Source organism: Salvelinus fontinalis, chromosome 29 (genome assembly GCF_029448725.1).
Source record: "Salvelinus fontinalis isolate EN_2023a chromosome 29, ASM2944872v1, whole genome shotgun sequence".
Classification (NCBI taxonomy): Eukaryota; Metazoa; Chordata; class Actinopteri; order Salmoniformes; family Salmonidae; genus Salvelinus; species Salvelinus fontinalis.
Window position 1 is genome coordinate 24,727,221 of NC_074693.1, and position 27,702 is coordinate 24,754,922.

At 43.5% G+C, this 27,702-nt stretch overlaps 2 protein-coding genes across 6 annotated transcripts in view; both read right to left on the bottom strand.

Annotated features, from left to right (window-relative positions):
• LOC129827679 (rho guanine nucleotide exchange factor 6-like) overlaps positions 1 to 21,844 on the bottom strand; it is a 30,863-nt gene extending 9,019 nt beyond the window's left edge. For 2 of the 3 annotated variants that reach the window (XM_055888735.1, XM_055888734.1), the window contains exons 1-14: positions 21,523 to 21,844; positions 17,746 to 17,829; positions 13,440 to 13,524; positions 9,850 to 9,962; positions 9,364 to 9,568; positions 9,168 to 9,220; positions 8,927 to 9,021; positions 8,635 to 8,730; positions 5,034 to 5,156; positions 3,442 to 3,580; positions 3,134 to 3,193; positions 2,127 to 2,273; positions 704 to 790; positions 539 to 620 (exon numbers count right to left, since the gene is read on the bottom strand). In XM_055888735.1, coding sequence (XP_055744710.1) covers positions 539 to 620; positions 704 to 790; positions 2,127 to 2,273; positions 3,134 to 3,193; positions 3,442 to 3,580; positions 5,034 to 5,156; positions 8,635 to 8,730; positions 8,927 to 9,021; positions 9,168 to 9,220; positions 9,364 to 9,568; positions 9,850 to 9,962; positions 13,440 to 13,524; positions 17,746 to 17,829; positions 21,523 to 21,687 — 1,534 coding nt within the window. In that variant the 5' untranslated portion in view covers positions 21,688 to 21,844. Of the gene's footprint in view, positions 1 to 538; positions 621 to 703; positions 791 to 2,126; positions 2,274 to 3,133; positions 3,194 to 3,441; positions 3,581 to 5,033; positions 5,157 to 8,634; positions 8,731 to 8,926; positions 9,022 to 9,167; positions 9,221 to 9,363; positions 9,569 to 9,849; positions 9,963 to 13,439; positions 13,525 to 17,745; positions 17,830 to 18,426; positions 19,748 to 21,522 lie in introns of those variants that run through there. The other variant, XM_055888737.1, reaches the window with a different exon arrangement.
• Positions 21,845 to 22,228: 384 nt separating this feature from the next.
• On the bottom strand, positions 22,229 to 27,268 carry LOC129827682 (RNA-binding motif protein, X chromosome-like). 3 transcript variants are annotated; one of them, XM_055888742.1, is made up of 10 exons: positions 27,160 to 27,268; positions 26,327 to 26,452; positions 25,903 to 26,009; positions 25,657 to 25,810; positions 25,322 to 25,435; positions 25,098 to 25,212; positions 24,855 to 24,971; positions 24,685 to 24,776; positions 22,454 to 24,139; positions 22,229 to 22,352 (listed from the first exon to the last, which is right to left on the bottom strand). In XM_055888742.1, the coding sequence occupies exons 2-9, from the start codon at positions 26,433 to 26,435 to the stop codon at positions 23,823 to 23,825; spliced, it is 1,125 nt and encodes a 374-aa protein (XP_055744717.1). In that variant the 5' UTR covers positions 26,436 to 26,452; positions 27,160 to 27,268; the 3' UTR covers positions 22,229 to 22,352; positions 22,454 to 23,822. The 3 variants fall into 3 exon arrangements, with proteins under 3 accessions (XP_055744717.1, XP_055744718.1, XP_055744716.1); XM_055888743.1 differs by having other exon boundaries at positions 22,454 to 22,541; positions 25,322 to 25,462; XM_055888741.1 differs by having other exon boundaries at positions 25,322 to 25,462.
• Positions 27,269 to 27,702: the final 434 nt, after the last annotated feature.

Consider the following 27,702-nt stretch of genomic DNA (forward strand, 5'->3'; position numbering starts at 1 on the left):
GAGGAGTGGTTCTCCCTGCAGCCCTGGCATGTTAATGATAGCATTGCATAAACGCTATGACGCATAATTTCACGTAATTCATTAATGTAGCGTCGTTTCCCTTTCCCTCAGTGAGCGTCATGAGTCACTACATCATTAAACCCGAGACGAAGCAAGGTTTTTACACAGTTTGTACTGAAGGCATTGGAATGAGAATGACATAATATAATAGGAAGCTGCTCTATCAGAGGGATGTCAAGGAAGAAATCCTCCATTGATTCACTAAAAATGAGGCGCAACTGCATTACTGACCTTCAACCCACTGACGTGTAGAGTGTAATGGACCGATCTATTCAACAGGACCAGTGTGTTAAGATATAGGCCTTTCACAGGAAACCCAATCCTTGGCACTGATCACAAAAATCACTAGAACGTATCTATTTGATGGGACTGCAGACCACACCAAAGCGTATGAAAATGTATGCACCCACTACTGTAAGTCGCTCTGGAGTAGAGCGTCTGCTAAATGACTCAAGGGTCCCTCGCTAACCTACGGTACCTGTGATCTCAAAGGTGTAGTGGCCGTTCTCCGTGTCCTCCGTCTGCCTGGAGACTGTGGAGCCTGTCAGCGGCAGCCTTCCCTGGGGGGGGGACAGAGAGGGTGGGGGGAGGGGTTGACACACTTCCCCAGATTGAGTGCAATACTTGGGACGCATTAGGTTACCTGGTATATGAAGCCGCTCATGCGCGGACTAGCAGACAGCAGGACCAGCACACCGGGAAACAGCATGAGGTAGCGCTCCTCCTTCTCCTATGGGGAACACACACGCAGCGTCACAGAATCAATCACACAACGACACCCACGGACACAGGTGAGTGTCTGGGAACTCGGGCAATGGGACATGAAAATCTCTGTCACATGTACTGCATTGTTGAGGGAGCTAGCCCATAAGCATTTCGGTGCACCTTTTATCCCTGCTGTAAACTGTGTACGTGGCGAATACTTTTGATTTGACATCGAATGTGAATCCCAAATCACAATATTTCAGCTAAGTTAAAAAGATCAAGACAACAGGGAATAGGTTTGAAAGATGTTAGATTGGCGTCAGGTGGTGCTTCAATCGGGCCAAAACACAGCCAGATAATTGTTCCTGTCAGCTTTCAGATCTTCATAGTCGACCCCTACACAGAAACCACACTGCGGGGGAGCGGGACTGGCTTTCCACTCTATATATGGCCAGTCTGGGGTTTCCGATTCATAATGAAATTAGATATTTGATTAACATAGGCATAACGTATGAGAGGGGGTGGCAATCAGCATATAGGACTCATCTATAGGACTACAGAGGGTAGTGCGAACGGCTCCGTACATCACTGGGGCTAAGCTTCCTGCCATCCAGGACCTCTATACCAGGCGGTGTCAAAGAAAGGCCCTAAAAATTGTCAAAGACTCCAGCCACCCTAGTCATAGACTGTTCTCTCTGCTACAGCACGGCAAGCGGTACCGGAGCGCCAAGTCTAGGTCCAAAAGGCTTCTAAACAGCTTCTACCCCCAAGCCATAAGACTCCTGAACCTCTAGTCAAAGGCTACCCAGACTATTTTCATTGCACCCCCCCCCCCCCCCCCTCCACACCCCTGCCACTCTCTGTTATTATCTATGCATAGTCACTTTAATAACTCTACATACATGTACATACTACCTCAACTAACCGGTTTTATTCAGCGCATGTGACTAATACAATTTGATCTCCAGAATGTTTGACGGAAACAATCTTATCTGTGCCAAATAATGTGGCAATGGCACGTTCAGTCATTTGGAAATGCTATTCACAGGAGCTGAAATAATATAATTCTGGGGAAATAGGTCCTTGTATCAATTCTACGCCTGTGAGTGAACAAACAGGCAACAATTGTATTTCCTGGTCGTCAAGCAGAGAATGTAACTGGTCTACCTCACTTTTCTCGTTATTCGCCTAACCACCGTTTATACTGCTCAAAATATTGTTATTTTGAACTTTGACCGTCTCGGAGGTGGTCTGTAGCACTCTCTCTGGGTACTTGCCTTTACACACAGATCTAGGATAGGCTTACCTTCCCCAGATCCTAACACTTAATATTGGGATACACCTGTATCTGTTGCTCTCACCTCATTGGTCCCGTTCTGCATGTGGACCAGGGACATGTAGGCCACGTGACCCAGAGACTTCATGCCGTCTCCCTCCCAGCCTCTCACTGGCTCTGACAGGATCTGTAGTTCCAGGTTCTTACGCTTCCGCAGGTCCTGACACTGGGTCTGAAAGGAGAGGTGTCCATTACTGTATAGTTCATATGAGAAATTGAAACACTGATAATGTGTGGTGGACAGATTAACCATAAGATAAAAGCTGTTTTAAGCCTGGTTTAGTAAGCATTTCCACACTATAATGTAAAAATGTCCATGATATGGCAATGCTGCAACAGGTATAAAAGAACTGTGCATCGTGCAAAGGTGAGTTACAGAGAACAGTTTACCGGGACCAGAAGGGGGATTCCCCATCTCTCAAAGACAAAATGACAAATCAACACCAACCAGGTTCACGTAAATAGGGCTGGTGCACCAAAAATATGCTCAAATACACACCTCAAGAGACTACTACAGTGTGTGTGAGTCAACGCTTCCCCGCAAACTCTCAGCCACACGGTGGAAACTGCCTCTCAAACTACTGCTCCAACAGAAAACGGTGTTTCATGCTGCTATTTCAGTCCACAACCCACGATTGGAAAAAGTTTTATCACTGAGGACATATTGCACAGGAAGCAAGATCGTTTTTTCTTTTCAATTAAAACAAGCGAGATGGGCGTATCATCTTGAGAATTTCTCTCATGGAAGACAGTCTTTTATGTGACGCTCCATCTCAGTTTGGAAACATAAGAACTATATACAAACAACATCTCCAATCTTCTGAGAAGGACAGCCTTCAGTAGTTTCAAATTGCTAGGTGTGCTTTCATCAAGACAGACAGTGATGATTCTTGGTCGTGTGTTAGGTAATATAGACTAGATGATGCTACTGTAGACTTGTGAGTTGATACAGTACTCAGTGTACACGGCTAATCTCTATGGACCATGTCTACCTAAACATTGCATGAGGAACCACAGGGGTTCTGTACCTACCACCAAGCTTTTAAAAGCCACCGTAACCTTCAAGATGTCACTGTAGTCCGGGTGGGCCTCCTGCAAGATAGTCAACAAATTATAAACATTTAAATAATTGATATCTTACACAATACCCAATTAAAAATATAGAAATCCAATCTACATTAACACGTTTGGGAGGGATCTCAATAGATGGTATATCAATGGTATTTGGGCATTGTAGGGGAGTGCTATCTGGAACAGCGGTGAGTTGAATCTCAGTTGCATACGGATCCATAGATGGGCCTATAGAGAGTTATGTTGGCTCCAGATGAGGCCTAATGTACCTCCATATGTCTCTCCAGCTCCTGCAGCAGGGTGGGATACTTGTCCAGCCTCATGAAGGGTTTACTCAGGCTGGTGGTCAGGGTCAGGATGCCTGGCGTACTAGCCCCCTGGCTCTCCATGAACGTACCCAGCTCCTCACTACAACAGACAGAGACACACACACACAGTTTTACTGCTGGGTGACCATGTAAAGAGACAGAGAAAATATTCTACCATGGGGAAAAAATCTAGATTTGTTGAATGTGTTTGGTAGTGAAAGAAAAAAGCTGAAAAGGATCCCACAGTATGAAAGATGCTAATTAGTTCAGTGTGAAATCAAAAGTGCCTCACCTGCCTGGAACATAACCACAACTATAGATATCCTGTGTGCAGCTTCCTGTGTGTGTGTGTGTGTGTGTCATGACAGTGTTCTATTGTCTCTGCAGTACATGTTTTCACATTAACAATTACGCAGCAAGAGACCGAGGGGGGGGGGGGGGGGGGGGGGGGGGGGACCACCAGTTCCACAATAGTGTACATGATTAATTGCGTTACTAACATAATAATTACACAACCGCTTGATTCATTGCTCTGTTTGCTCGTTACAACTACATTGCGTGTGATGGACAGCGCTGTGATTAACTGTTCAGAGCCTCAGGGCCCGGCTGATTGTAGTGAGGGGATATGAATGAGGAGGCTACAAATTAAAAAAGGTCACTCACAACGGATGAGAAATCCTGACTGGTTGCATCACTGTTCATTATGAGAACTGCTCAGCCTCCGACCGCAAGGCACTACAGAGGGTAGTGCGAACGGCCCAGTACATCACTGGGGCCAAGCTTTCTGCCATCCAGGACCTCTATATCAGGCGGTGTCAGAGGAAGGCCATACAAATTGTCAAAGACTCCAGACACCCTAGTCATACTGTTCTCTCTGCTACTGCATGGCAAGTGGTACTGGAGCGCCAAGTCAAGGTCCAAGAGTCTTCTAAACAGCTTCTACCCCCAAGCCATAAGACTCCTGAACATCTAGTCAAATGGCTACCCAGACTATTCACATTGCTGCTGCCCCCCCCCCCCCTCCCCCCCCTCCCCTCCCAACACACCACTGCCACTCTCTGTTATTATCTATGCATAGTCACTTTAACTCTACCTATATGTACATACTACCTCAACTCACCGGTGCCCCCGCCCATTGACTCTGTACCGGCACCCCATGTATATATTGTCTTTTGATTTTTTTTACTGCTGCTCTTTAATTACTTGTTACTTTTATCTCTTATTCTTATCCATATTTTTTGAAACTGCACTGTTGGTTAGGGGCTCGTGAGTAAGCATTTCACTGTAAGGTCTACACCTGTTGTATTCAGCGTATGTGACTAATACAATTTTATTTGAGACACCGCTCTGTTGCGCCTCTAGATTTCCAGAGAAAGTATGACTCCTAGTGGCTCAAAGAGAAACTGCAACTACTCTTCTATAGCCTATGGTTATCCACAAAGATATTACATTTTACTTGCAATACTAAACTGATGGACATGTTAATTTGCAGTGAAATGTCAATCAAATGCAGATGCATGTCATGCAGAACTGAGATGCCAGTAAGGACTGACCTGTGGTCAGTGAGTACGCAGACAGCCGAAGGGTGACTGGAGCAGTATGACCGGTACAGCCTCCTGATCTGACTAATCAGGTTGAGGTAGCAGGCAGCCAATCGCTGCTGGCTCTCTGGAACCCTGCAACACACAGAGAGAAGTGGGTGTGTTAGTTACTAGGACAACAGTTGGGTTGTTCCTGTATGTTTACAATATGTAGATTCCATTCTACATATTGACCACTAGAGGGAGCATAGAAACCTGAGGCCATACCATCTAGAGCTGCAGGTAACTGCCAAAATAAAGGAAACGCCAAGAAGTGTCATAGAAAGGCGTTGGGCCACCACGAGCCGCCAGAACAGGTTCACTACGCCATGGCATAGATTATTGGCAAAGTGTCTGGAACTCTATTGGAAGGATGTGATACTATTCTTTGTTGATGATCAAACGCTGTCTCATGCGCCACTCCAGAATCTCCCATAACTGTTCAATTGGGTTGAGATCTGGTGACGGTCTAGGGCATATGGTTTACATCGTTTTCATGCTCATCAAACCATTCAGTGACCACTCATGCCCTGTGGATGGGGTCATTGTCATCCTATTGGGGCATAGCCATGGTAGCCTAAATAATGGCCTGCACAGCATTTTTAGACATTACCCTAATTTTTTTATTTTATTTTACCGTTATTTCACCAGGTAAGTTGACTGAGAACACGTTCTCATTTGCAGCAACGACCTGGGGAATAGTTACAGGGGGATGAATGAGCCAATTGTAAACTGGGGATTATTAGGTGACCATGATGGTTTGAGGGCCAGATTGGGAATTTAGCCAGGACACCGGGGTTAACACCCCTACTCTTACGATAAGTGCCATGGGATCTTTAATGACCTCAGAGAGTCAGGACACAGTTTAACGTCCCATCCGAAAGACGGCACCCTACACAGGGCAGTGTCCCCAATCACTGCCCTGGGGCATTGGGATATTTTTTTAGACCAGAGGAAAGAGTGGCTCCTACTGGCCCTCCAACACCACTTCCAGCAGCATCTGGTCTCCCATCCAGGGACTGACCAAGACCAACCCTGCTTAGCTTCAGAAGCAAGCCAGCAGTGGTATGCAGGGTGGTATGCTGCTGGCTAAGCATGATGGGATGCTAATTACATAATTAACTCAGGAAACACACCTGTGTGGAAGCACTTGCGTTCAATATACTTTGTATTCCTCATTTACTCAAGTGTTTCCATTATTTTTTCAGTTACAAGTACATCACAACAAATACAATTATCCCCAGAATATCTGATAGAAACAGCTGAGTAGGCAGAAAGTGTAGTGACAAAGATTAGACATTGCGTTAGGGTAATGTGATTGGACCAATTCAGTTGCCTCAACGAGCAATGCCCCCATCGTTTCCTCATTACGCTCTCTCACAGTTCCTTCTGAAAATATTCAGACCCCTTGACCTTTTGTTACCTTACAGCCTCATTCTAAAATGGATAAAAATCCTCAGCAATGTACACACAATACCCCGTAATGACAAAGCGAAAACAGTTTTTTCAATTTTTTTGCAAATGTATTAAACTTGAAAAACAGGAACACACTAACATTCAAAGTTTTGGGGTCACTTAAAAATGTCCTTGTTTTTGAAAGAAAAGCCAACTTTTTGTCCATTAAAATAACATCAAATTGATCAGAAATACAGTGTAGACATTGTTAATGTTGTAAATGACTATTGTAGCTGGAAACGGATTTTAATGGAATATCTACATAGGCCCATTATCCGCAACCAACACTCCTGTGTTCCAATGGCACGTTGTGTTAACTAAACCAAGTTTATCATTTTAAAAGGCTAATTGATCATTAGAAAACCTTTTTGCAATTATGTTAGCACAGCTGAAAACTGTTGTTCTAATTAAAGAAGCAATAAAACTGGCCTTCTTTAGACTAGCTGAGTATCCGGAGCATCAGCTTTTTGGGTTTGATTACAGGCTCAAAGTGGCCAGAAACAAAGACCCTTCTCCTGAAACTCGTCAGTCTATTCTTGTTCTGAGAAAAGAAGGCAATTCCATGCGAGAAATTGCCAAGAAACTGAAGATTCCGTACAACGCTGTGTACTACTCCCTTCACAGAACAGCGCAAACTGGCTCTAACCAGAATAGAAAGGGAGTTGCTAAGTATCGTCAAACCTTTGAACGGTACACACACACATATTTCCTTTATTATCCTCCAACCCTACCACCCCTCCCCCAAATGGAGAAAACTAGTGAACAACATCGCTTAGGCCTGTATTTCCAGCTTATACATACTATATACATTTAATGGTGCATCCTGTTTCCATTGATCATCCTTGAGATGTTTCTACAACTTGATTGGAGTCCACCTGTGGTAAATTCAATTGATTAGACATGATTTGGAAAGGCACACACCTGTCTATGTAAGATCCCACAATTGACAGTGCATGTCAGAGCAAAAAACAAGCCATGAAGTTGAAGGAATTGTCCGTAGAGCTCCGAGACAGGATTGTGTCGAGGCGCAGATCTGGGGAAGGATACCAAAAAAAATGTCTGCAGCATTGAAGGTCCCCAAGAACACAGTGGCCTCCATCATTCTTAAATGGAAGAAGTTTTGAACCACGAAGACTCTTCCCAGAGCTGGCCGCCCGGCCAAACTGAGCAATCGGGTGAGATGGGCCTTGTTCAGGGAGGTGACCAATAACTCTGACAGATCACCAGAGTTTCTCTGTGGAGATGGAAGAAACTTCCAGAAGGACAACCATCTCTGCAGCACTCCACTAAGTCCTTTATGGTAGAGTGACCAGACGGAAGACACTCCTCAGTAAAAGGCACATGACAGCCCGCTTGGAGTTTGCCAAAAGGCACCTAAAGTCTCGCTGGCTATGGGAAACAAGATTCTCTGGTCTCATGAAAATAAGATGGAACTCTTTGGCCTGAATGCCAAGCGTCAAGTCTGGAGGAAACCTGGCACCATCCCTACGGTGAAGCATGTTGGTGGCAGCATTATGCTGTTTGGACGTTTTTCAGCGGCAGAGACCGGAAGACTAGTCAGGATCGAGGGAAAGATGAACAGAGCAAAGTACAGAGAGACCCTTGATGGAAACCTGCTCCAGAGCGCTCAGGACCTCAGACTGGGGCGAAGGTTCACCTTCCAACAGGACAAAAACCCTAAGCACACAGCCAAGACAATGCAGGAGTGGCTTCGGGACAAGTCTATGAATGTCCTTGAGCGGCCCATCAAGAGCCCGGATTTGAACCCGATCGAACATCTCTGGAGAGACCTGAAAATAGCTGAGAGACGACGCGCCCCATCCAACCTGACAGAGCTTGAGAGGATCTGCAGAGAAGAATGGGAGAAACTCCCCAAATACAGGTGTGACAAGCTTATATCATCATGCTTCAACAAAGTACTGAGTAAAGGGTCTGAATACAATTGTAAATGTGATATCTTTTGATATTGGCAAAAATTTATAAAAAACTGTTTTTGCTTTGTCTTTATGTGGTATTGGGTGTAGATTGATGAGGGGCAAAAAACTATTTAATCCATTTTAGAATAAGGCTGCAACGTAACAAAATGTCTGAATACTTTCCGAATGCACTGTACACTTACTTGGTGCACTCGTCCAGAGCAAGAACCAGACCCTGCTGGAAGGTGAGGATCTCCTCCAGGTTACCGCTCAGACTGCCACTGTCTGTAATGCTCAGCCTGGACACCACACAGTAGAGAACATAGAATTACAATGAGTAGAACAGATATACCCATTAAAAACAACAGCATGTTGCATGGGTCATTCGGAGAGATTCCCAATGCCACAAGACTCTTTAGTAACTGGTATTTCAAAATGTATCTAATCAGTTTGCATCTGAATGAATTAACCCCCATCCTTGTTCGCTGAGCTTACTTGTCGCTGGCCTTTAGAGGTCGTAGGTAACAGCTCAACATTGTCTGCAGCTCCTTGACAAACTCCCTCTCATGCTCCAGGATGTCCTGCACCACCTGAGAAAGATCATTTAAATAACCCACATCCTATTCGAGACAGAAATGCTGACACAGCCTAAACTGTTCCGCAAAGCAAAGCTGTAGTGGCCCAGTGCATATGGAGCTGTAGAAAAGGGAGATCCAATGGGAGAGGGCCCACTCACCACACTGTAGTAGTTCTTGGTCAGTTGAGATGCTTTAGGAGACACAGGTTTATCTGCAAGAAGTAAGGTAGTCGGGGGCGAAGTTACAGAGCAGCAAACAGCACACAGAATGAGTGGTGGTGTTCTGCTAAGCATCATAATCTAGTCTGGTGTTTGTCCAGCATGGTACCACAGACTCTTTCCCAGCCCTACTCACCACAGGACTTGACCTCACGGACATAGTTGCTGGGGAACCAGCCCGTCTTGCCATTGAGCGAGCCCTCCCACCAGCCGCCCTCCTCCTGGCGCGACACACTGATCAGGTCTCCCTTGTTAAAAGACAGCTCATCTTCGTTGTTCTGCTTGAACTGGAAGCGCGCCTTCACCAGCACCAGCCCGCCTCCGCCGTTCTCCGACATCTCCTGGTTGCGTAGAATAGTTGTCAGTTACTGACTCGTATACAATCTAACCAATCAGGAAAGTTTGATTCATTATGCATTTATGTAATTTGTGAGCCGAGTGTACAAGCCGTTCAGGACAGGCGTACAGGAGTGTGAATATATTTGTAATTACTGGTTAACAGCACATGCTACAAAAAAGGTTTGAATTAGGTCCGTTTCACTGTCAGGGTCATCCTTTTACAAACACAGAATGACACACAAACGACTAATGTGACTGAGTGTGTGCGTGCGTGCAACCTTACCGCTGGTTTGGATTGTCTGCGCAGGGACTTGGACCTGGAAGAGGTGTGTGAGGTGGTTGACTGGCTAGGAGCAGGTGTGCCGGACTGGGGACATGACCTTTCAGTGCCACAGTCTGTGGAGGAGAAAATACACACACACACCGTAAATAGTTCATTATGATCCACCATGTAGCAATGTGACTGCAAAGGACTCGGAGGTTATATAAATGTTTGTGAGTCTGTCCTTGAATATCATGAATACGACAACTTACAATTATTTTAATCAAGTACAAAATCACTGTTTCATTTCTACAATTACACTACTCATGACAGATGAGATGACAGAAATACTTGTCTTTCGCACACACACTTCAATCGTCAGGTTAAATGGATTTCAGACCAATGTTGAAGCATTGGTCTGTGCAGTGCTAGCAGCTTGTTGATGACAATGTGTTTCAATGCAAGCTGTTCGCTCTGCGGAGTCCCCAAGGGACAGTAGGCACACAGATGTCTGCAGTGCCTAGCTGACAGAATCACCTCACATCACCTTAACTAGACACTGATCCCAGACCAGCCATCTAACACAGACAAGCTGAGAAACCTTGATGTATTTTATCATTGACCAACATCAATGACGTAATGGCTCATTATACCTCAAATGTGCTCAAGTAAACAGATGGCGTGGATGGTAGTTTGAGTTGGACAATAACACTGGCAGGTAGACAAAATCATCTTCAAAGAGCTGACTAATAAACTCTTCTTAGTGTTCTCTGACAGGAGTCGTCTTGTGAGAGGACTCCCTTGCAGGCACAGTGATGCACTAGCTTCTAGCCCCAGCAGTACCAACAGAGCTGGGCATGTCTCTGCCACAACCTCTTCCAATGCCAGCTGCAAAACCTAAGTCAACAACTACACTAAACAAAAATATAAAAAACGCAACATGTAAGGTGTTTCTCCCATGTTCCATGAGTTGTAATAAATAAAAAATTCCCATAAATGTTCCATACGCACCAAAAGCTTATTTCTGTCAAACACTGAGGAGTATTTCTGTCTATAATGAAGCCCTTTAGTGGGGAAAAACTCATTCTGATTGGCTGGGCCTGGCTCCCCAGTGGGTGGGCCTATGCCCAGTCATGTGAAGTCCATAGATTAGGCCCTAATGAATTTATTTCAAATTGACTGATGTCCTTATTTGAACTGTAACAAAGTAAAATCTGAAATTGTTGCATGTTGCATTTATATTTTTGTTCAGTGTATGTGGACCCACAGCCATCCATTCCAACATACTATTAGATCAATACTTGGATCGATGTCGGGAGGTGACAGCGAATACTTTCTAAATGAACCAACACATGACTTTAAAATGAAACATTTGCATCCTTGTCGGCTGGTACCGAGTCCACATCCACTATCCAACGAGGGAAAGTGTCCTGGAGTAGAACCTTCATTTGATCTCCTTTCAATATTGGAGCAGATCATCACCAAGCTATTTATACATGTTTTGATAGAGAACCAACCATCTGGAAGGCAGGATTAGCTATATATCCTATTAGTCACACAGACCATTACAATAAGAATTGATAAAGAGAGATTGGCAGAGGTATTGCGACAGTCTGGAAATGACAGGAGGAAAAAGCACCAGCATCATGTTTTTATTCAACCTTTTAGACCCGAGAATAGAGATTTAAAAAAAAGACATTTTCCAAGGTAGATCTGGTCATGTAGGCTATAGGTAAGCCCTGTCCAGATATAAAATGACTGGTGTGCTTTGGTGGTTCAGAGTTCTCCTTTAACAATTGGAGGGCACTCCATACATATATCCATACTGGTTCAGCCAACTATTTCTAGGGCACCGCCAAGAGTCAGTGCCAACCTGGACATCACCCTCATTCCCCATCCCTTTACAACTGCAGAAAAAAAGAGTGCAGACGGCAGGCCAGTATAGAAGGAATGCTTGTGTTTCTCTTAGCTGTGAGGGGGTGAGTATTCCACATCCCTTTACACATGCAGTGAGATGCCCAGACAAGCCCTGTACTGTAGTCGGCAGCTCCCTCCTCGTGGCCTGGCCACCAATACTTCTCGCAGCTGCACTGTCAGAACGTGCACACAACCACACAGAAACACAGGGAGAGAGAGACAGTACTGAGGCCTGTCAGAGGATCATGATAAGCAGAAACACAGGGAGAGAGACACAGTACTGAGGCCTGTCAGAAGATCATGATAAGCAGAAACACAGGGAGAGAGACACAGTACTGAGGCCTGTCAGAGGATCATGATAAGCAGAAACACAGGGAGAGAGACACAATACTGAGGCCTGTCAGAGGATCATGATAAGCAGAAACACAGGGAGAGAGACACAGTACTGAGGCCTGTCAGAGGATCATGATAAGCAGAAACACAGGGAGAGAGACACAATACTGAGGCCTGTCAGAGGATCATGATAAGCAGAAACACAGGGAGAGAGACACAGTACTGAGGCCTGTCAGAGGATCATGATAAGCAGAAACACAGGGAGAGAGACACAGTAGAGGCCTGTCAGAGGATCATGATAAGCAGAAACACAGAGAGAGATGCCTCTTCTCGAACCCATTAAAGAGCGTATGACTAATCCAGCCCAAATCAATAGCACTAGACAGATATTTTGAAGACAATTCCATTTCAAGCTGAGAGAGCGAGAGATTCTGGTCCAATCGTCATGCTCCGGCCTTTAGCATCGATGCTCTCTGATGAGGATTGGCGCTAAGACAACTTCAAACACATAACGACACTATTGGATACAGTCAAGTGATGGCTTTTAGAATTAGCAGCAAAAGCTTTGCGCTAGCAGAAAGTCAAACAGTGTATCGATTGGAGTGACTGTGTCAGCTTGCTGTATATCACGTGAATGTCTTACAGCTGAGCTACACTGTTGCTTTGACATGAAATACCATTTCATCATATTGACAATGAGCTGTCTGCCATGTAAATTCCCTTACTACAACCGTCTTATTCAAGCTGAGCCAGGTGTCTTCTAATGCAATGTTACAGAAAAGAGCAAGGCATGTTCAGTAGGACATGAGAGCCATGGTAGTCATCAGAGTAAATATGGTACTCTGCAGGAGGCCCTTAGAAACAGACACACAGCCATGCCAGCTGTCTGTGAACAGGGCACCTTTTAAGATTCACCAGGCCTACTGGGACCAATCCAGCGAAAAATGACACATGCATATTCATTTTACACACACAAGACAGAGTGTATTTTAAACCACAACGTTGAGTGTGGTCGTTGTGAGTCTCAGCACTACACACTTCACACACTAATGCGTAGCTGTAAAATGATTCAGTTTTCTACTAGAGCTTACAGCGTGTGAGGGCAGACAGTCATGCAAACGTAGCATACACATCAATGATTACAATATTGCATGATAATGAAGGCAGGTGAGTACATTTTATTTGGGCCTAAACTTTAAGCTCATTATGTATGGTCTTATTCAGTGGGGTACAATGTTTACCACCTTAAAAATAGAAATAATGTGTGGAGTAGGAATGTCTGTTTAACCCAGTGCATTTCTATCCGACTGTTTTGTAGCTCTGCATCCTCCTGAATAAGGCACAACAGTCTTTCGACTTACCTTGGGTGGCGAAGTTGACTCCCAGCAGAGTGGTCAGCACTTTGTTAAAGTTCTCGCCAGAGTACAGGCACTCTGGTTCAAATCCCTGGCAGGAGAGGAGACCGACACAAAGAAGACACTTTCAATTCAAAAACAAAATACCTGGCTGCTTATATGACTGACTAAAATCAGCAGGGGACAAGAAGTAGGTATAAAATCATTAGCAACAAAGATGTAGAAGATACTGCTTGGCTGATTATCAGACAGAGAGAATCCTGACCGCAGCCCAGCATCAACACATAATGGGATGTGACTTACACACAAGAAGACGGAGAGAAAAACAGACATGTTGAATGTGACCCATATTTTTCGTGGCCTAGTGGTTTTGGTAACGAAACAGACGGTTCGCTCCTCATTTGGGGGGTTCCTGAGTGGCGCATCTGTCTAAGGCACTGCATCTCAGTGCAAAAGGCGTCACTACAGACCCTGGTTCGATTCCAGGCTGTATCACAACCAGCTGTGATTGGGAGTCCCATAGGGCGGCGCACAATTGGCACAGCGTCGTCCGGGTTAGGGTTTGGCCGGGGTAGGCAGTCATTGTAAATAAGAATTTCTTCTTAACTGACTTGCCTAGTTAAAGAAAGGTTAAATAAAAAACGAATTTGTCCTTCGATGCGCGCTGAGCACTCGCTCGCTCTGTCTGTCTGTCTCCCGGGCCTCACAGACAGCCGGTTATCCACTTTCCTCTAGCGGCTATGGTTTCACACTTGAAATGAAACATCTTAAATATAGAGGGTAGCACTCCACGAGGCATCTGTTCACTATCTAGCCCTTCAGCGCCAACGCGACTGACTGACTCATGCATAGTCTTTTCAAAGCTGAAGTGTGGCCTATCTGGTAACCATGTCAAGACGACAGACTGAGGTAGCGTGTGATATTGACATGTAGCAATCTGTTGTTGTCAAAAATGAACAAGCATCTAGAGAAACGAAGCACGGATACAAACATTAAAACAGTGACAAAAGTTTAACAATCTGAAGCTAACATATGACACAGGAATCAAACTTGTTTGTTGCTGTCAAAAAGCATTGAGCAGGGCCAAGGTAGTATGTGACTCACAGGCATTACAACTGTATATGTCTATAAAAATAATAATACTGTAGGCTCAGGATCTATAATTCAACTATACTGTAGTCGACCATAACTCGTCAAGTTAGCCGTAACTCAAGCCGTCACTCAAGCTGCTTCCCTTTTCTGCATCTCGGAACAGAAGTGAAAGTTGTGTGAATGTGGTCTTTGTCCAGTCACATGACAGCCCCATGGCTGTGGTTAAGAAAAATGGAGTGAGAGGGTGACTGGCCAGAGTATGAACTGCAACGGTCCGGAAAAAGTCAAGAAGACACATTGTACAGGGGCTTTCCAAATCCTTACGGTCGTGAGCTCCTGAACTGCCCCAAAGCCTCCAATTATGGAGAAGTGCGATCGCTGCAAGAAAGCAGAAGGGACCTCCCAAACCACAACAGACCAGCCTGCGTTTCTCCCCCCGAACCACTTGACTTGCAGTAGCGAGCCTGGCTGATTAAATTACTTTCTTTTTTTTCTAACCAACTAATGTGATTCAAGACCAGAAACGACTGTTTATAAGGGTTGGGGAGGAAAAGGCATGACTGAGGGTCCAGTGCGGCAGTCACTGTAATGCATAGGGAGGGAAAGGACTTCCAACACCCTCTTATTATGTGCATCTTCACGCATAGTGCTGGAAATACAGTTGAAGTCGGAAGTTTACATACACTTAGGTTGGAGTCATTATAATTCGTTTTTCAACCACTCCACACATTTCTTGTTTACAAACTATAGTTTTGGCAAGTCGGTTAGAACATCTACTTTGTGCATGACACAAGTAATTTTTCCAAAACTTGTTTACAAACAGATTATTTCACATATAATTCACGGTATCACAATTCCAGTGGGTCAGAAGTTTACATACACTAAGTTGACTGTGCCTTTAAACAGCTTGGAAAATTCCAGAAAATGATGTCATGGCTTTAGAAGCTCCTGATAGGCTAATTGACATCATTTGAGTCAATTGGAGGTGTACCTGTGGATGTATTTCAAGGCCTACCTTCAAACGCTGTGCCTCTTTGCTTGACATCATGGGGAAATCAAAAGAAATCAGCCAAGACCTCAGAAAAAAAATGGTAGACCTCCACAAATCTGGTTCATCCTTGGGAGCAATTTCCAAACACCAGAAGGTACCACATTCATCTGTACAAACAATAATACGCAAGTATAAACACCATGGGACCACGCAGCCATCATACCGCTCAGGAAAGAGACACGTTCTGTCTCCTAGAGATGAATGTATTTGGTGCGAAAAGTGCAAATTAATCCCAGAACAGCAGCAAAGATGCTGGAGGAAACAGGTACAAAAGTATCTATATCCACAGTAAAACGAGTCCTATATCGACATAACCTGAAAGGCCGCTCAGCAATGACGAAGCCACTGCTCCAAAACCGCCATAAAAAAAGCCAGACTATGGTTTGCAACTGCACATGAGGACAAAGATCGTGCTTTTTGGAAAAATGTCCTCTGGTCTGATGAAACAAAAATAGAATTGTTTGGTCATAATGACCATCGTTATGTTTGGAGGAAAAAGGGGGAGGCTTGCAAGCCGAATAAGAACACCATCCCAACCGTGAAGCACGGGGGTGTCAGCGTCATGTTGTGGGGGTGCTTTGCTGCAGGAGGGACTGGTGCACTTCACAAAATAGATGGCATCATGAGGGAGGAAAATTATGTGGATATATTGAAGCAACATCTCAAGACATCAGTCAGGAAGTTAAAGCTTGGTCGCAAATGGGTCTTCCAAATGGACAATGACCCAAAGCATACTTCCAAAGTTGTGGCAAAATGGCTTAAGGAAAACAAAGTCAAGATTTTGGAGTGGTAATCAAAGCCCTGACCTCAATCCTATAGAGAATTTGTGGGCAGAACTGAAAAAGCATGTGCGAGCAAGGAGGCCTACAAACCTGACTCAGTTACACCAGGTCTGTCAGGAAGAATAGTCCAAAATTCACCCAACATTGTGCGAAGCTTGTGGAAGGCTACCTGAAACATTTGACCCAAGTTAAACAATTTAAAGGCAATGCTACCAAATACTAATTGAGCATATGTAAGCTTCTGACCCACTGGCAATGTGATGAACTATTATTCTGACATTTCACATTCTTAAAATAAATGGTGATCCTAACTGACCTAAGACAGGGCATTTTTACTAGGATTAAAAGTCAGGAATTGTGAAACTGAGTTTAAATTTATTTGGCTAAGGTGTATGTAACCTTCTGACTTCAACTGTAAATAAGGTATTTCTGTTTTTAAATGTTTTTATAAATTAGATTAAGAAAATTTAAAACCTGTATTTGCTTTGTCATTATGGGGTATTGTGTGTAGATTGATTTTTAAATAAAATCAATTTTAGAGGCTATAACGTAACAAAATGTGGATAAGTCAAGGGGTCTGAATACTTTCCGAATGCACTGTAAATATCAATGTCACATGGCTGAAGAGGGGGATCATTTTCACTTGTAGAAAAAGTAGGGAGTGCTGCTAGATTTTCTATTGCTGTTTAACCAAGCAATATGATGCATACTGCTCAATGCACACTGCTCAAGCAGTAATAGACAGTGGAGCCTTATGCCGTGTTTAAGTGCTAGTCAGAACTAGGAAACTCAGAAATGTCCGTCTTGCTAACGGTTTGTAGTTAACATGTGCCACGTTCAACTAGTCGTACATTTTCGAGTATACTAGTTCCGACTAGCACTTGGACGCGGCATTATTTAAGACGAGCAGTCTTAGTTGAGACCCATCAACAAACCCATCTGTGTGTTCTTAGGGAGTGACTGACAGCATGCTTGCTTAAGAGGGCAACCCACTCCACATGGCAATCAAGAGACATGTCACAAAAATACTGCCTGCAGAGGAAAACAAATCTATGCTGAAGTAACAGCTAAACAATTGTAGGAAAGTTAAGCTTTTGTTGACTGAAACCTGAGTTGACTCTAGAAAATACTGCATAATTGTGGCAATAATCACCGCTTCGAATTGCTCAGCTGACAGATATGTAAATCGTGGAGACCAGTCCTCAAACAAGCAAACCCTTACGGCAATGTATTATTGTTTGTATGAAAATGTTGACTAAAGCTAGAAACAAGAATTCAGCAAGGAACTCAAATCAAAATGTCCAACAACAACAAACACACTATCACAAAACATGTCAATATAGAAGAGATGAAACAACCACCAACCAAGCTGTTTGAAATGACTTACCTCTACTGTCAAGGATGTGCATCCTCTCAAAAACTCCTTGATATTGGCGATGCAGTCGGCTTCGTTCCTCGGTTCCTGACAGTACTAAAACAGACATAAAATAAATATAAAAACATAGCCTATTTTGGAGATAAACGGTTTATTTTTTTGGTTTACTATTATAGGCGTTGACGCAAATGACAACTCAAGGTGGGGAAAATAAACAAAATCACAATCCACTGTATCCTTTCGAATGTTGATATTTTACAGTTTAACAAAGTAAAGGTGGACTCTTCCTACGTCTCTCTTTCAGGAATATCGTGTCGGTTTCAAGACAACTGGGAACTCGGAAATCTTTAAATCGAACTTCCGTGCGTTATACAACTGAGAACTCGAAAAAAACGAGCTCTGATGGGGATAAAATTGTTTAGAACGGTCAACTTCAATTTCAATGTCAGGGGCTTCATTGGCATGGGAAACATATGTTTACATTATCAACGCAAGTGAAATAGATAATAAACAAACGGGAAATAAACAATAGAAAAATAACAGTTACACATTTACAAAAGTCGGAATTCCAAGACGGAAATTCAGGCATCTTCCTAGAGTTCTGACTTTTCGACCTAAATATCTCTGACGTCACGATTGAACTATTCCCCCCTCCGAGTTCCAAGTTGTCTTGAATGCAGCAAATATACCCACCACTCGCTCAAGGGGGTGGTTGCACAGGGAAGCAAGGCTTTGAGGAGGAAGTGACGATGACCTCTCGCTGCTTTTCATAAATATCCACAGATTAGCCATTATATTGACCAGATACTGAGGTGGTCGCTCTAACTATGAAAATACGTTTCTTAAAAAATGGAAGGCAGTGGGAAGGTGCAAATTCAAGTGGACCATTCTAGCCAATGAGAGGGCAGATACGTGCGTGAACAACAGGCACAATCCAATATAAAGTGTTTTTTCTCAGTTGCCGGGATATACACTTGTAACAACCTTTTCTTCGAAACTTCTATTCGATCAAATAAGCCGCACGTAGCAAATAAGCCATTCATTTTTTTTATTGACCAACTTCGACACTCATTGACCTACATACAAAAAACTCCTCACTTGATGAGCGAAGAAAAAAAACCTGCTGGAGAAGACAGATTTTGCGCCCACTATACCTGTCGCTTCGCCTATTCCCCTCGATTATTCCTCAAACGAGGGGATTCGATCAATTTGAGCCGTCCCTAGTTGCCACAGACACAGTCATAAACCCCGCCGATTTCTACAATTGATTTTCTTAAAATGTGATTTTAAACCTAACCTTAACCACACAGATAACCGTGTGCCTAATCCTGACATTAAATAAATACCAAAAAACATATTTATGTTTTTTTAAACAATATAGACAATTTTGACTTTGTGGCTGTGGTAAATAGTGGAAACCATCAATCAAATCAAATGTATGTATAAAGCCCTTTTTTTACATCAACAAAGTGCTATACAGAAACCCAGCCTAAAACCCCAATCAGCAAGCAATGCAGATGTAGGAGCACGGTGGCTTGAAAAAACTCCCTTGAAAGGCATGAACCTAGGAAGAAACATAGAAGCCCTGAGTCTGAACTCCGCCCTGTGCAACTGGGTCCTGGACTTCCTGACAGGCCGCCCCCAGGTGGTGAAGGTAGGAAACAACACATCCACTTCACTGATCCTCAACACTGGGACCACACAAGGGTGTGTGCTCAGCCCACTCCTGTACTCCCTGTTCACCCATGACTGCGTGGCCATGCACGCCTCCAACTCAATCATCAAGTTTGCAGACAACACAACGGGTCTGATTACCAACAATGACGAGGCAGCCTACAGGGAGGAGGTGAGGGCCCTGTGAGTGTGGTGCCAGGAAAATAACCTCTCACCCAATGTCAACAAAACAAAGGAGCTGATTGTGGACTTCAGAAAACAGCAGAGGGAGCACCCCCCTATCCATATCGACAGGACCACAGTGGAGAAGTGGAAAGCTTCAAGTTCCTCAGCGTACACACCACTGACAAACTGAAATGGTCCACCCACACAGCAACAGTGCCTCTTCAACCTCAGGAGGCTGAAGAAATTTGGCTTGGCACCTAAAACCCTCAAACTTTTACAGATGCACAATTGAGAGCATCCTGTCGGGTTGTATCACCGCCTGGTACGACAACTGCACCACCCACAACCGCAAAGCTCTCCAGAGGGTGGTGCGGTCTGCCCAACGCATCGCCGGGGGCAAACTACCTGCCCTCCAGGACACATACAGCACCCGATGTCACCCCAAGGACAGTACAGGTGCATCAAAGCTGGGACCAAAACACTGAAAAACAGCTTCTATCTCAAGGCCATCAGACTGTTAAATAGCCACCATTAGCACATTAGAGGCTGCTGCACTATATACATAGACTTGAAATCACTGGCCACTTCAATAATGGAACACGAGTCACTTTAATAATGTTTACATATTTTGCATTGCTCATCTCATATGTATATACTGTATTCTATTCTAGTGTCTTAGTCTATGTAACACTGACATTGCTTGTCCAAATATGTATATATTCTTAATTCCATTCCATTAGATTTGTGTGAATGTGGTGAAATTGGTACATATTACTTGTTAGACATTACAGCACTGTTGGGTCTAGAAACACAAGCATTTCACTACACCCCGCAATAACATCTGCGAAACACGTGTACGTGACCAATAAAATTTGATTTGAGAGAGGAACCAGGCTCTGAGGGGTGGCCAGTCCTCTTCTGTCTGTGCCGGGAGATTATAAAAGTACATTACCAATCTGGCCCGGGCAGGTGTGTTCTTTCACTATGTGAAAATTGATTGCATTTGTTTTGGAACCGGGCTGCGTCCCGGGCTTGAGCTAGGTGCACCGGTCAAATCCCACGGCGAAGTCGGCACTAAACAAAAATGACCTAATTAAGCACGTGGTGTAATGAGTAGGATTCTTTTCGCATCTAAAAGTGATTGCTGTTATGTTATGTTTCTGGACCATTCATCGCGCTGCCTCATTGACAGTATGACCGAGCGGCGCAGATTGATTTGGTTTGATTGCAGTTCGATTTGAGATAGGCGTTCCTCCTCCACCGTTTTTCCCTGTTCACGCCACGGGCCATAGACCGGTGCCCCCTCGGCTCAGCATAATCGAAAATGCAGTGCAATTTTTTCCCCCTAGTCAGTGACAATCATCAGTTTTGAATTGGATAGCCTACAATTAAATTAGAAAAATGGCTTCCGCCTAATGTAGCCTGTTAAAGTAGGCTATGTTCCTTGTTCTACATCTGTGATTCAGCTGATCTGTACAAAATATTATTCCTGTCTGGTACCCGAAGTGTAAAAAATATATATACCTGCTAAAATGCACAGGTTTTGCATAGTATAATGTGCATTACCTGAATATATAAGCATTTTTGGTTACATAATTATTTGCGTTTTGGAACATGTTTTGTCATTTTCAGAATGCGGAAACACTTTTCACTTGACAGGAAGTCAGCAATGCATGCAAACCCATAGGAGTTCAGCACTCTTTTACATTATTGATACATTTCTCATCGTAACGTTGCATATCAATGTATTCCACGCTGGTTTAATTGGACTATTGAAGTTACATTACGCCAACGGGGATTGGTAATTTATTGAAACAATCCCTCCACTGGCATAGCCAGTGTTTTTTTCTTCTCACGGTTCAAGTTGTTGACTTAGTAAATATTACTTTTCTCCGTTATCACCGTTAGAATGTTGCACGGATAACAGTGCAGTAACAATGTTCTGCTTACCTTTGGAAGAGTGCCGGGCACGAGCCGCTCCATTAATTTGCACAAGACGACACCATCTTTCAGAGATGTTTTCAGAAATTCTTCTGGGTCAGCTATGTTCTTCTTGGGTGAATTAAGCACCCCTAATGATATCAGCCACGTTACTGTCTGCTCCTCTGGGTTCATGGTTCCAATTAACCCTCCTTGTTATGCACCCCCAACGAAGGCGCCAAATTATACAACTCCGTATCAAAATGTTTCCCACATCCGTGTCACACTTCTGCTTGTAAAAACGCCGTTAGTACTGGGTTCCCCTACTGGTTAATAACAAGCACTGTAGCAATACATATTGATGAAGGTGGTTTCCATCCTATGCAATAAGTTTTCGCCCTTCCACACCTGAGACACTGTAGGTGAATTCTGAGCTGTGGTTGAATGTTTTCTGCCTCCAATCCACTGAAATAACACCAGGAAACAGAGAAATCATGTTACCTGAAGGGACACATTCCATATTCAACAGAATGCTGTAGAAAGTGGCGACCACAATAGTGCCTCAGCAAAAAAAATGAAATCTGCATTACATTCTAGTCCAACATCTTCATGGACTCCCAAAACTCCACGAATCAAGTTACTTTGCTTTTGGGCACCATATAAAATCAACCACTTAGTGGCTAACCATCGCTGTCCAGGACTGTCTGCAAATGACAAACAAATCTAAACCAAACAATTCCAAGTAAAACATGTTTTATTGGCAAAAATAGACATCAAGATTAAGGCTAATTTCTCAGCCAGAGTTCTGTCCATGGACATGCCCACCACTCTTGGTTCCATCACATGATCAGCACAGGTACCTGGAACAGGGAAGCAAATACAGTCTATTAAGTCTGAAAATGTTCCATGTAGCTATTAAGAGTGATTAAACTATTGATTACTGAATTGGTGGTGGTCATACACGTTCGGTTCTCTGTGCAGTGGTCCAACATCCACTTGGATCCAACAGGACGGCTTTAATCAGCAATAGTTCCAGAAGATTGCTCATCCTGAAACAAGAAAATATAAATTAAAATCCCGCCATTTCTTTTGGATTACATAAAATTGATAACCCAATCCTCCAGTATCCCCTTCAAATAACGCAATGGTCCGATTTGATTCTCGCTCCCATTCACTTTTCCAGCTTGGTTGTTAGGACATGGCTGCTCTTCCGAGTGGTCTCCATTTGAGAATTGGCATGCTTGAGACAAGCTTGATCTTTGACTATGGCACAGAAAAATAATATGAAATCCACTGTACACAAAAAAGATTCCTTATTATGAACATTGCCCCTCAGAGAAAAAAAATTTGCCAAACATTTTTTTGGGATGAGTTGAGAAAAACAAGTGCCCAGCAAAGGTGATCTCCTTTTGTGATTCTGCGCATTGTTGACAAGTAAGATGTTGACCCGTAACGTAGGTTTAGTGGCTAATTCATTGTTTATCAAGCAAAATACAATTTCTTAAAATTACTTAAAATTTAGTAGACAAAAGACAACAAAAAAAAACTACTTCAATTGAACTACATTGATTCGTTTCATTCCCTGGGGCATCCAGTCTCTTGCACACTATACCTTTTGAGCTGACTGCAATTCACGGTAATGAGAAATTCAGTTAACAGACGAGAAACAAAAAGTTTTGCTTTGCTTACCAGCTGTTGACACTATCAGTCGGGTTGAAAAGACTCTGGCGTTTGGTTGTTGGTCTTTGGTAAGGTCGTTGCAAGCCAGCATTGTTTGGCTTTATGGCGATGACTCCATTTCCAGAGGGAAAACTACACTGATTGACATGCGTTGTCCTCCGACAACCGGTTGGACAATGCAAAGTACAGGACTGCTAAGTGTCATCTACAAGCGTCACAGTTGAAAGTTCTGCATCTCAAATGATCTCTACTTGTTGATGTGCGCTGGGCAATCGGTGTACATTTATGTATTAGTTTGTCACTTTCAGAACATCCATTAGTGTTGCGTAAAGAACTTTGGTTAAAAACTTTATTAATATACGAAAGCCATATCCAAGGGCATAGCAGGACTTAACAGCACTAAATGTACAAAAACTAAACACGCATCACTTGGCAATGATATCACATGGGCTGGGGAAATAAAAGTAATTTTAACACTTAAAACAAAAATAAATTGACAGCCTGAAGATAAACATCTCAAAATCTATGCTTGTCCATGGAATTTCACATCCTAGTTTTTTTTGCCCTCTCCAACTTTCCACCCACTTATATAAGTAGTGAATGAACACGCATTACGTAGCGGTCGCTTTGATGTCATGTCCAAGTCCATCTCAGTATCTGCTCCGGGCAATTCCTCTATCGACTCTGGTGCCTCCGCGGCCACCACGGGGTGCTCCACGACTTGAGCCACTGTACGCGTCACGAGGAGGGTAGCCTCTCTCGATTGGGGGCGCTGGCCCCCGCTCCTGCCTGCCCATTCGCTCACCACGGCTAGGGGGGTATGGGTCACTTCGACTGCTGGGGTAACTTTCACGACCGCCATAGCCATCCCGGGAACTGCTGCCATAGTCGTCATAGCGACTGCTTCCGCCACTGCCATTGTAGGATGGTTGGGGGGCTCTTGAGGGTGGGGCGCTGCGTGAGTTACCTGCAGGGTCAATGGGTCAGGTAATTGGCAAGTTTCACTTCACACACTTTGCTGAATTATGAGCCAATGTTTTCTGTGAGTATTTCTTAAAGACTATCAATTGCAACTATATGTTTAAATCTCCAATATGCTAGGGATCTGATCAAAACTTAACATTTAGGTGCTTTCAGCGATTATTTATCCAAGCTTTGGGGATCATAAATTAGGCAATGAAAGCCCATTGAGCATGCCATGGTTTTGTTGAGGAGCTGCTTTTTCCTTTTAGAATTCCAGTTGTTAGAATCTCACATTGGTCACAGTTTTTCAGTGAGGTCTTGATGGTTTTGTGAGGGTCGTTTCACCCTACAAAAACAGATTTGAGCATGACTCCTTGAGGGAGTATTTTGTGACACTGTAGAATGAACATTGAATGGTTAAGAGGCTTTTTGGATGTTTCCCTCGCCTCTTGTGGTGCATGTAAGGTCTCCAGCTCCCAGGGGGACATCGAGCAGGTTGTGGGAGACTAGAGCAACTTTTGTCCATTACACTTAAGTGGTCAATCTTACCGTAACCACCGTAGGGCTCTCGATAGGCAGCTGCACTAGGGCGCTCCATATAGCTTTTGGGTTCCCGGCCTCCACCATAACCATCACGCTCACTAGTGAAAGGAATGGTGTAACGTTACTTATGTCAACGAACCTCTCAACCAATCTTTAGAGTCACAAGCCAAACATACCTGTAGCCCCTGGACATTGACCCATAGTCATCACGAGAACTGGATTGGGGATAATCCCTTGGTGGTGGTGCGTAGTCCCTTGTATCCCTGGAACTCGTATAGTCCCGGCTAGAATAACTGTCAAAATGGGAAAACATGCCACTTGTGTAAACAAGCAATGTGACAAATGTTAAAAGTAACATTAAGAACATGTAACCAACCACAAACAGAGTAGCAAGATATTTGTTGAATGGGCAAACCCACCTGTCCTTTGTGCTGTAATAGTCATCCCTTGGTGATGGGTAATCATCCCTTCTGGACATCGACTCTCTGCGTGGAGGGGGTGGGCCATAGGGGTCCCTGTCCCTGGACATGGGAGCTAAAGAAAACAAGACCCTGCAGTAATTATCAGGAGAACAGAAGTCTGTGGCACTACGTGGTTAGTCAGTCCTTACAGGAATAAGTTCAAGAGAGGTATTCACACTTACTTCTACCCATAGGAGAGGAAGCATGTCTCTTGGGTGGGGGGCCTCCATTTCGAATCGGAGGTCCTCTCTTCAGTGGTGGGGGGCCTCTGGATGAAATCCCTTTGAAAAAGGGTTCTACAATTCCTACGTTATCATAGTAGTCTTTCGGTAGACAAGAAATGCAAATATTAATGGCAAACTCAGCACTCACGAAACAATGTATGTGAAAAAGTAATTTCAAAAGACAAACGCCAGTTTCATAGCCTACATACGTATCCCAATGTAAGTGGTTTTTAAATAATACTATTCATAAATGCCCAATGCAACAACTCCTGTGAGTACTTCCGCAAAGTTACCTCTGGATGGGGGACCCCTCATACCGCTTGGTGCTCCTCTAGATCCTCGAAGGCCTCTAGGGGGACCACGGCTGCGTGGATGCATCGGTGGTGGGCCGCGTCCAAAAGTAGGTTTCGTAGCTTGTTCAACCTTGATTGGCTTACCATCAAGCGACTTTTAAAAAGAGATTGAAGCGAACATTAGGAATGTACACAAGCTACAGACGCTAGGGTCATTTAAGTAGATTAAAAAATGCACAACTTTACCTTCCCATTCATTTCACGTGCAGCATCCTTTGCATCTGCAGGACTCTCAAAGGTCACAAAAGCAAAACCTCTTGATTTGTTTGTTTCCCGATCTTTCATCAACAGAACTGATGAAAGGGGGAAAAAAATGATATTTAATGCAGACACAAGAAGACTAGGTTACAAAATATGAATCTGAACTGATGCTCAGAATTGAGGTATTGGGTGTATTTTTCCCCAGCTCATTGCTTATCAAAAACATGTTATTCACTTAAATGCTCATACTTGAGATCCAAGCAGTTCCAATATGCATAAGTTATGTGCTCTAGAATCCAACTGTCCTCATACTATAGCAAGAGTAATGTCTTTATTGGGACATAACTATTGCAATGTAACAGCAATCCATGTAGGTGTATTCTTCATAACCAAAATAAAAAATATGTACCTTCTACTATTCTGCCATATTTGCTGAAATACTTTTCAAGGGCCTTTTCGTCAGTTTCAGTGTCCAGGCCTCCGATGAAAAGCTTCCCTGGTCGGTCAGCCTCTGCCATTTTTGCGTCGGTTTAACCTAACAGGAGAAATTAGTTTAAAGCCACCAGATCGACTGTTTGTGAAACAAATGAGCGTGCTTGGACTAAAGCATGTTGGGGAAAACAATTAGTCCTCCCTCCTGACCTCGGTTTCGAAACATGCCGTTAACTAGCTAACGTTAGCTTAATATTTGATTCGGGTCTACGTGGTGTCTAGCAAGTTTATGTGTTGTGTAGTTATCGTTAACTACTTAATTACGATTAACTTTCTAATGTACAATGTTATTGTATCTTTGTTAAGCTTTAACATGCAGGACAAAATGGCGTCGAAAGTGGAATGAATGGCTAGTTAACATTTCCAAACCAAACGTATCTCTGCCAATTCCCTCCAGCCAGGACATCAATTATACTAGTTCAAGTTACCTGGCAAGTAAGCTGATTTACAAACGAGTTAGTTTAAAGCAGAATTACCACGTGAGACCATGTCAGTCCAAGTGCATTATTAGTAACTTAACAATAAACGTGCATTTAACAATAAATAACAACCGGACAAAACTGTGGATTCATTGAACAAAACTCAAAATGGCGACTAGTTCATTTGAGGCTGGCTAGCTTTTAGTCGGATGTTAAAACATAGGTGCACGCGTAAATGTATGGGATTTTATCTGATATTAACCTGAGTTGGATGTTTACCATCTGCAAAACATTGTGCACAAAATACATTTGAACGGTGCTTGACACCTACCTCTACGATTTCCACAACGCGCTGGCGCATCAAGAAAACTGCGAAACGATGGATGTAAATTTATAATGATCACGTGCTATCACGCATCCGGAAGTAGCTGGCAATTTATGCATATTCTATCTGAAAAACCAGCACAGCAAAAAGTAAAACCACTGCCTCTTTTTCATGTGCATCTCGGATATTTTTTCATATTCTATTTTCTTCTATTTTTGTTTTATTCTAATGAGCATACAAATATAGAACATTGACAGCATTGAACAGTAATAATGTTATAGGTAGGTCGCTTGCAACATTTAAACTGACACGACTTTAGAGAAGACCAAGTGCACAGATGGAACATGGGGGGATAGTTGTAAATATATTTGCCAAGAGTCTGGCAGACTAACCAATCAAACGTATCTTCCGTCCCACTTCTTAATGACAACCAAACGAACGACGGTTTGGATGTGTGCTAGTAGACAAGGCAGTGGTTTGAGGGAGTTGGAGGTTGGCCCTTCTGTGGTGATATGGGATGTTCCTCCATGGTTACTGTCAGATCCTGTT